At 44.5% G+C, this 9,842-nt stretch overlaps 1 protein-coding gene across 1 annotated transcript; it reads right to left on the bottom strand.

Moving 5' to 3' along the window:
* Window positions 1-502: 502 nt before the first annotated feature.
* Window positions 503-6,448, bottom strand: MSTN (myostatin; the record flags this gene model as incomplete). The annotated part of the gene is made up of 3 exons (XM_082001469.1): window positions 5,655-6,448; window positions 3,123-3,496; window positions 503-883 (listed from the first exon to the last, which is right to left on the bottom strand). Exons 1-3 carry the CDS (start codon window positions 6,025-6,027, stop codon window positions 503-505), a joined length of 1,128 nt encoding a protein of 375 aa, XP_081857595.1. The 5' UTR covers window positions 6,028-6,448.
* Window positions 6,449-9,842: the final 3,394 nt, after the last annotated feature.

The following is a 9,842-nucleotide window of genomic DNA, read 5'->3' as shown; positions in this document are numbered from 1 at the left end:
TATTCAAGTGTTTAAGGATGATTCTGGTGGTATCGCGTGGTGGTGTATGTGTTAACCAGTATATATCTTCCTGTAAATACAATATTAAGTGAAGCTGTGAAGAAATGGGCTTACAAGCCTGCTCCTCCCATCCTCAGATGAGAAGGAGCTTGCTTTTGGTTACCAACGTGTACTGAAACCTGCATATAAATTTGCATCTGAAGGACTGAATATCGATTCCCTTGCAACGCAAGAACTTCACGTATTAAATCCGGTGATTTTGATTGTAGCTTTTCTTTTTCACTGCTTCAAAGCCGGCCGTCGGGTAACTATGTTGTCCTTTCGTTCGTGTTCTGTAGCTGGTGCTGTGCTAAATCTGTACGATAGCCTACCATACAGCATATAGGATGTTGGCAATGCATAGCGTACGTAACTTCACAGTTTCAAAGACTGGTGAGGGGGTATAACATTACTTTTTTTGGTAGCTTGCACAATTTATGAAGCGGTGGATCTCACGATGCTCTCATGAGCACCCGCAGCGATCTACAACCATGGCCGGTATCTTGCCGTATATTATTTGTTCTTTCCCGTTGAAGTACAGCATGTTTATGGGGGACATCTTGGTGGGCGTGCAGCAAGGGCCTGCCGAGCCTCTGGGGTTTGCTTGGTGTACGAGGTGGGTGTGCGGGTATTTTTGTAAAAATACAAATTCACATTCTCCGGAGCAGTAATTGGCTTTGTATCTTTTAGGCGCGATGATCCAGTCCCATCCGAAAGCTTCAAAATCTACTGTCAGCGGGTAGCGACAACACCGGGATTCTGTCGAGTGTTCGTCACAGTCAAGGCCAAAATCTCTGCGGGACCGTTTTGGTGTGTCTGTAACTCTGACCTCTAAAAATGGGTTCTGTGAGGAGAGGAGAAGGAATCAGAAGCATTACTGAAGTAAGCCTAAGTTCAGTAAAACCATGTAAATATATAATATTTCAGACATAGATGCTTTGTATCAAGTCAATATTCTCAAATAATATTTGCAAACGCTTCTGAAGTCACACGCTTGGGAGAGCTTTTTCCTCCTCCAAATCTCTGCTACGTTTGATCTCTGCTCAAGCATCGTTCCTCTCTTTTGTGCTGAGGACTAGCATTTCGTGAAATCACCAGCGTCTCAGTGCTAGCGTAGCTTCTGTTAGCTGCTAGCAGAACGTTTCAGAAATTTTGAGGATGCTGGATTTTTATTTTTACTGTGGGGTTCGTCCATTTGTTTTAAACCCCATAATAAAAGCTACTTTTTTTTCCATAGGGAAATTCCAAAAACTTCTAAAGGGCAGGACGGACCTGTGTTGGTCTCCTTCTTACCAGTCCTTCTGAAATTCCCTCCATTAAAACCATATTGAGTTCAGGCTTTCTGGATATCAAGGAAGGCGGCTTGTCCAGACCAAGGAGGACAAAACTCGCTCCACACTCATTGCTCTCGGCTGACCGCAACGGCGGCAGAAACGAGCGTTTCACTTGCTGGGGCAAGTTCCTTGTGCCTGACGGCTTTCCCCTGCGCCGGAGGGCTGAGTTTGCTGCACTGAATTTGGAGGGGCAACTAATATTTTGACTCCTGAAAGAGCCCTGTGGCCAGGAATGTATTTCTGGCAGGCCTCTGAGCCACGTGCCTCCCCCCGAAGGTGTGTTTCCACAGTCACCAACTGAGCCTAGAAATAAATCGCAACCTTTACAATCAGGAGTTTGAAAGCGTTCCCGGCTTCCTCGCTTCCACGCACGTGTCAGCTTGGCGCTGGCCGGGCTGCCCCATGAAGGAAGCCCCTTCCTTAGGAGTAAGTAACAGTGACGTGGGTTTGTCCCCTCCAAGATACCCGCCTCTATGGCTGCAAGTTGTCCAGCTGCTGGAGACGCTCCTCCCAAAGGTAAAGGATATGGGGAGGGGAGCATCCCCGTGCCGGGGGCTGCCGGAGGGAAGGGAAGAGAAGCTTCCTCTCCTGTTACCAGCCGTGCAGCTAACCCTGCACCGCTGCTGAACCGGCCTGGTTTTAGAGATGATGGTTATCGTATATCGTTATATCGATAACCATGGGTTATCCGCGTGTGAGAGCGCAGCGCTGGCTATTTGAACGGCTGGAGGTGGCGAGGACGTTCCTTATCGTGACACCCAGCTGGCCTGTTTCTGGCAGGGGAGCTCCGCTTCTGTAGCGGATTCTACAATTAAGATACCACAGCGTTTTTCCTTTAAGTTCTTCCAACTGCATTATACTGCTATGAAGCTAAACGTTACGTGGCTACACGAACAGACTGATCTCCTGCATAGCAGTGAAAGTAAAACAATATTCTTTATTCAGAAGGAGGGATTTCTTGGTTGTGATTATTTCAGCTGTGATGGGTTCAGGAATTTTTATAGGTTGTAGACGATTAATGATTTGCAGAAACAAATAGCAAGGAAAATGCTGTGGTTTAACTGGTACACTTCAGATTTAATTTGTTCATCTACCCTTACAGAAAGAAACCGGATAGTTATTTAATGCCCTTTCCCGTCATTATGACCCGCTTATTGTATCAAGCAGAATTTCTCTGTTAAAACATTTCTAATAGGTGGAATGATGCACTCTATCACGTACTGAAAGGTACACAACATTATGAAGAAGATCTGTTCGCACACTCATAAACGTAGGTAATTCTTGCTGCTGTTAATAGAAAATATATGCATACAGATTAGGGAGAAACTCCCTCACAGTTTGAATGCAAAAACTTTCTCAGCTCTATCGGAGGCAGCTTTCCTACCAATGAAATAATCCAACGACTCTTCTCTGTAGCTTTACCGCTTATTAAATGCTATTTGCTCTCAAATTTGAAAACAACGTTACTTTTGATGGTACCATCCACCAGTGTTACCAAAACATTTTCCTGCTAATGCCTCTCAACATCTTACTGAAGTACTGCATCAGTTTTTCACGATAGGGAAATGGAGGCACGGGAATGCTATTGATTTTGACATGATCAGAGAGCAAAGAACAAAAGAATTGGCTATACAGAACTTGTACTTTCCACTCCCTAAACAATGCTTCCATTTTATCCTTAAAACATAACTTACATGCTTTCCAATAAAATGCAAGATATTTAAATGGGATTTTTCTAAATAAACTTACCAATCCATCTTCACCTGGTCCTGGGAAAGTTACAGCAAGATCTTGTCCATTCTCATCAAAAGCTTTTATTTCGATGCCTAAATTGGATTCAGGCTGTTTGAGCCAATTTTGCAACACTGTCTTCACATCAATACTCTGCCAAATACCAGTGCCTGGGTTCATGTCAAGTTTCAAAGATCGAATTCCAGTATATCTTGTACCGTCTTTCATGGGTTTAATAAGTCTCAGGATCTGCACAAACACTGTTGTAGGTTTTTGGACTTGCCTCAAGTATATCCACAATTGTGCCTTTACTACTTTGTTATATTGTATTTTAGAGCTAAACTTAAAGAAGCAACATTTTGGTTTTCCCTCCATTTGTACAAGAAAATCAGCTATAAATGAATGGAAAGAACAGATTACTGAACAGGGAACAAAAAGAAATATGCATATATAAACCCGATTTATTTTTTTTGCCAGACTGTGTAGGAAGTCTTACAATATGTTATAAACAGTATCAGTAACAAAGTGGATTTAACTTAATTTATTTTCTGTGGTTTACACTCTACAGCAAATTTAACAGCTGTCAACAAAATCGTTATGCTACCGCCTAAAAGTAACATCATGTGACAAGGAACCGACGATTGTTTCGTAGACAGGCTAGAGTGAGGTCTGGCTAACCGTTTTCTAAAAACCTCTAGTTGTGCTCCGTCGGCTGAGCAGAGCAGAGGTGTGCTCAGGCTGAGACTCGGAAACGAAGGGCAACCACGAGAAGATGCACGCTGCGGAGGACCTCGGCGGTCCTCGGGGCTCTGACCAGTGGTACCGGTGCTGTGGGCTGACCTGCACAGCGGCAAAAAAGCCTCTTTCCCAAACAAAAACTACCTGGGGCGAGGGCACAGCCTGTTCCACTTCACAGTGACTACTGCCAACTCACTTCTGCTAGTCTTCTCCCGAGAACCTCCATAAAGCGTGCGGAATAGCAGCTTGGCACAGGCTGACTCAACACGCGTGTGGTGATCCAGCTATTTCTAACCGACTGAATGGCCTTGGTGTGCTGCACGTCGTACACAGGCAGCCACGGGCAAACTACGTGAACGTTTTAATTTCCTTTCTCAAGGGGAAAAAAATAATTACGGGAGTATTACTCTGAGGATCATTTTGTTTTCATTTGACCAATGTTACAGGGAAGTCACGTGCAGTGAAGCGTTCCCCCGTGCTGTAGCCTGTGATGCAGCTGTCACACCTAGTCACGGCAACATCTACCCATGCCAAGATAAAACGGGTAATACTGGTCTCCAACGCTGCAGGGCTTTGACATTCGTAAATCTCACCGCTTAAGATACCTGTCTCTTTACTGCGCTTAACGTAGTTCAAGGGCTTTTTATAAAAAGTAGGAAATGAACTCAGAACAGTGAAGTACAATGACTTTTCTTCAGTCACTGTAATTATGTAGCACTTCAGTTAAAAATAAATATAATAGTTATAAAGCCTTGGACGTAATAGGCTGGAATAAAACTGCTGGCAGACCTCAACTTTGTGATAAGGCTGCAGTAATATATTGCTATTAAGTACACATCTTTTTAATTAATAAGTTGGAAAATTTTACACATAGAGTTACTTTTTCATCGAAGCGTACATTTTTAGCTGGCTAGAGCAGCCGATTATTATTCTAGTACACATATTGTCATGACATCTGCGACTGCTAACATGCCTTATATGTCCTATCGTCTTTTTCCTTTTTGACATCATATTCGTAAGTGTTATTTTAAAAAACAGCTGCCATCGCCAAATACTTTAGCTGATGAAGAACATAAGATACTATAGTATTAGCCGTGCAAAAGATACTTGATAGGAGCTATAGCAGATGTTTAGCACTCGGAAGATAACCCAGAATCTGCTCATTCAGTAAATGCCTTCATTCCTCCTTGGCATGACTACTGGAGCCGATTGCTATAGCACGGACATTTTAACACTTTAAATCTGTTACACACATATTTGCTTTAAATATATAGTTTTAACTCAGAGGTGGGTGGTGCTAGTTCATGGGATCAGCAAAGCAGCAAGAATTTAACTCTGTACTTGCACTTGCTGTAACGTGTTCTGGTAGGTCTAGTGCTCTAAGCTGTGTTTCTGCTGATTTCTGTTGCTCCTAAACATACTAGCCAGTGAAACCTCCCTCAAAAAATATAGTTATCTCATTATCTGCACTTGTGCTTTATATTTGTGATAGGAAACGCCCTGAAAACTGCAGATAACGAAGTCAACTAAACTGCAGATCTCCCTGCGCTTTCTAAGGCAATGGGTAAATCCTAAGCGCTACAGGGCATACGTGTTATAAGGAGCCGAAAACCGAACAGTAAAACAAAGGATCGCAACACGGTCATCTGAACCTGGCTCAAATTCTTTAGAAATAACACTCTCCTCCCTCCCTCTAGCAGACTTCAGCCAGCAGCCTGTTGGGAGAGCCCGAGGAGGAGTTGCGTGGCTCTACAGCAGGGAGACAACTCTCTCGGAGGAGCGGTGGGAGGCGAAAGCAGCAGGGTTACTTACACTCCGTCGGCATTGTGATAATCGTTTCGGTGGTGGCATGATAGTCATCGTCTTCCAAAGAGCCATCGCTACTGTCGTCTCTCTGGACGTCATACTGATCAATCAGTTCCTGTAGTGGAGGAGCTTTGGGTAAAAGTTGTTTAATAACATCCCTGCTAATGTTAGGAGCTTGTTCCAGACGCAGTTTGCTGAGGATTTGAATTTTTATGGCTTCTATTCTGGAAGACTTTGTATTCTGCCTCCACGTACAAGCATTGCACAGTCCGTCTTTTTCGGCGTTCTCTGCGGGCTGACTACTGTCGTCAAGAGCCACCGGATCAACTGAAATCAGCATGAACAGGTAAATATACACCCAGATCGCTAGCTTTTGCATGATCTCACATTCGCTGCAGCGCTTTTCCTTTTTTTTTTTTTTTTTCCCCTTCCCTCCCCCTTTCCCTTTCAGTACTAAACAGATCCGTGAAAGCAAATGCAATCTGAGAGACAGCTTGCCACACTGGTGTACCTTATATATTCCAAGGGGGCTTTTTATACTCCAACTTTGATTAGGCTCATGTCGTCAAACCCGACGATTGGTTGCTGTCCCAACAATGAATCTGGCTGTCAGAGGGTAAAGCCCTGTCGATCACAAGTCACTAGACAGCGTTTAGTTACAGCCAAGGGTGAACTGATTTATCTGGGTGCTTCGGAGAGGATATGTCTTCGCATACTGAAAGGATATATTTCCAAGTATTGTGGGCAGCAGTACTGAAAGACAGCACTGTCATTCTTAAATATATACCAGCCACGTACGGGTACTATGAATCAAGACAGACCTCTCTCTAAACTTGCTTTAGGCTTCTACCAGTTTTTTTGACTTGAAAGTTTGCGCTGCTTAAAAGAAAGTCCCAGGGGATTACTGTCAGCAGGCAGGGAAAAAAATACTTTAGAAATGCATTGCAAACAGTGCCAACTTACGTTGTTCACCAACTGAAATACATTGAGCAGTTCGTATTTCAGAAAACCTCCGCAGGTTTTCCTGCTAGGTGCTAGCTAAAGCAGTAACAAAGATTTTGTGCCTATATGACTCTAAGTAAATGCATGTCGTGTCTGTCTGCCCCTTCAGTATGTATCAACACCAACAGAACAAATCCTTTACTGAATTAAGTCAGTTATGAAAAGCGAGTCTGTCCCCTCTTCATACTATCACGAGGTCAGCAGAAATCCTGGGCAGTAAATTAAATATTGAGAGATCTTTAGTAGCAAAGGTCTTTTTAAGGAATATCTTTAGCTACTCACTCTAATAGTATACAGAAATAATAAAGCCTGGTTTTCCCATTAGTAGTGAAAGTATTAAATCATTTAAAACATTTAAATCTCTACTGTGAGTATAACTTTTTTTATGTCGTCTTTTATTTCTATTCAAAATGTCTCTGTATGATGCCAACTTGAGTGATACATTTCTGTGCTTGCTTTTGCTTTCTACTCAAATATTTGTGTACTGCATATAGATATTAAAAAAGTACTTTATATATGTGTATATGTAGGTACTTTATATATATAAAACTGTATACATTACAGTTTTAATATGCTTTCTGCATAAGCGAGACACATCTAGACATGATTTTATGCTTACAGGTTATGGCTTATAAAAATCTTAAAGCAATGTAGTTCATATTTGATGTGCTGTTAGCAAGAGCTACGGAGTTCACGCTTAGTTGGGGAGGTGGGGGGGCTACTGTGCAGCACAGGCTGTATATTAGAGCAAGCAGAAATCCTGGAATTTGTATATGCTGTGTATATTTGTATATTTAGAATCTGTATATTACAACGAACAGAAATTCTGGAATTTCATGCGATATGCCCAAGTTTGCTTACCTATGTTAGGACTGAATTGTCAGTTTCTCACTGAGTTTCTCTTCTTTTTCCATTCGGAGTACACCTAAAAATGTGGCAAACGGGGGTTTTTTGCATATGTTCATGTAGGAAAAATGTTGGTATAAAGAAAGATGTGGGATAGACCTTTCAAAGAGCTTTTTTTCTGCCTGGTCATTCGTATTATTTTGTATCACCTCTCCAGGGCATGCAAATTCACTGCATAGCACAGAACTGAGCCTAATATTCAGCTCATGACCAGGGACATAAGTCACGAGTAGTCGATGGAAATTGATTGTCCTGCCCTGGTGTAAAGTTGATGGGAGCGATAGATGTATCACGCTTGCACGTTCCAGGCCTGTGGCTTTAGGGTCAGACCCGGATATTCTGATTTCAGCCAAAATCCATGCTTAAAGCAAGCGGTTTGACGACTTCTTAGCTCCTGAGCGTTTGCTTTTTGCACAAGATACCGGTGCAGCTACTCTCAGCATGCGGTAACGTGAACGGGCGTTGTGATTCCCTGGAACTAGAAGTCAGGATAGGTCCCAGTTTGCAGTGGAGACTGCCTGCCATGCCGGTAACATTTTAAACAGTCCCTTAGTGCATTTCAAGTGCTGGAAATTTGGTTTTATGGAGGATGCATAGGATGACTCGCAGTAAGAATCTTTTTGAAAAGCACTGACCCTGTTGGTGAATTCTTTGGGCGGGTTTAGGTTGGGGTTTTGTTTGTTTGTTTACCATTATGACAGTAGCTGTCATAATCAAACTATTTTTTATTCTTTCTTTTTTTTTTTTTACTTTAAACCAGAATGATGTAATGAGTTGGGTATAAAGAGAATCCACCCCCAAGTGGAAGCCTTGACAAGCACCAGGTTTCACACGAGGGACAGTTTTACAGAGGACAACAATCAGTCAACAAACAGGTGGAAATAGTGATGCGGTCACTAGAGTGGAGTAATGAAGCGCTGTGGCAGAGTGTGGCTGTAGGCCACTCGCATTGGAGGGGGGACACGAGGAGTGCTCGGCAGGGTGAGGCCTCCGGCAGGGTGAGGCCTCCGGCAGGGTGAAGCCTCCGGCAGAGCCAGGCCTCCGGCAGCGCCAGGCCTCCGGCAGCGCCAGGCCTTCGGCAGGGCCAGGCCTCCGGCAGCGCCAGGCCTCCGGCAGCGCCAGGCCTCCGGCAGGGCGAGGCCTCCGGCAGCGCCAGGCCTCCGGCAGGGCGAGGCCTCCGGCAGCGCCAGGCCTCCGGCAGCGCCAGGCCTCTGGCAGGGCGAGGCCTCCGGCAGCGCCAGGCCTCCGGCAGCGCCAGGCCTCTGGCAGAGCGACTCCCCTTTGAGCGTGCTCTGCAGCAGCTTGCCCGGAGCTCAGTGGCCACGCGGGTACCCGGCCTGCTCCTTCTCCTTCGGGGTTCTCCCGCCTGGCGGCAGCTTGCCGCAAGCACACTGAGCTTTGGTTTATTTCGGTCCCTGTCTTCTGCGACCATTCCACTGCCCTGCAAACGAGGGCCCCTTTAGCCTTTCTTTATGCCCAGAGTCCTTTCTCGCACACCTGCAGCCCCGGCTGCGGGCGAGAGCTGGGCTTGCTCTCGGCCACCGAGGCGACGCGTGGTGGCGAGCAGACCCTTTGGAGCGCCACGCCTCCGCACGCCCTTCGGAAGCAGGAGGCAGCAACAGCAGCGGGAGTGCTGGCACGGGGGCTGCCGACCAAGGATGGCAAAAGTGCCCCAGAATTCGCCAGCTGCTGCGTAGCCAAGCACAGCATTTTTCTGATATTTCCCTCATGACATGCGTTTCATGTCCACATACTCTGAATAATGCTGGGCTGTTAGTAGAATACCCTTCTCTTCATTTTTTGTTGTTGCCTTTTTGTCCTTTCTAAGAGGCTGCAAGAATTTGGAAGAGAGCTTAAACAGTGCACTTGATCGGGAGCTACTGAAGTATCTAATGTCTTTAATGATGATAATACATTATGCAATTTTTTTTTCTTTCCAATTTTCTTTGTACCGTTTGGGGGAAGTGGTGACTACAGAATTAGGTGACAGAGGTGAGAAAAGTAAGTGATAAAGTGACCACGTAAAAGTTGTTCCAAAAATGTGTTTGGCAAGAAATCAATTTAAACAAACAAACAAACCCAAACCCAATGCATTACCACCAGCAAAACTAAAGAAGAGTTAAAAATTAAATGTGCATCTTGCTGAACTCTGTGGCATTTTAATATTATCTTTGGGATTTGTGTCATTCTACCCGCCGTGCCTGCCAATAGTGAATAGTATTCCCAATCCTAACTATTCAAAGATCATGGCTCAGGCCCCCAAAATCAAGCAATGTAAGAACGTGT

The sequence above is a fragment of the Phaethon aethereus genome (genome assembly GCF_964289735.1).
Source record: "Phaethon aethereus genome assembly, chromosome: 6".
NCBI classification, from domain to species: Eukaryota; Metazoa; Chordata; class Aves; order Phaethontiformes; family Phaethontidae; genus Phaethon; species Phaethon aethereus.
Note: the sequence above shows the minus strand (reverse complement) of the source record. Positions and strands in the feature narration are given on the sequence as shown.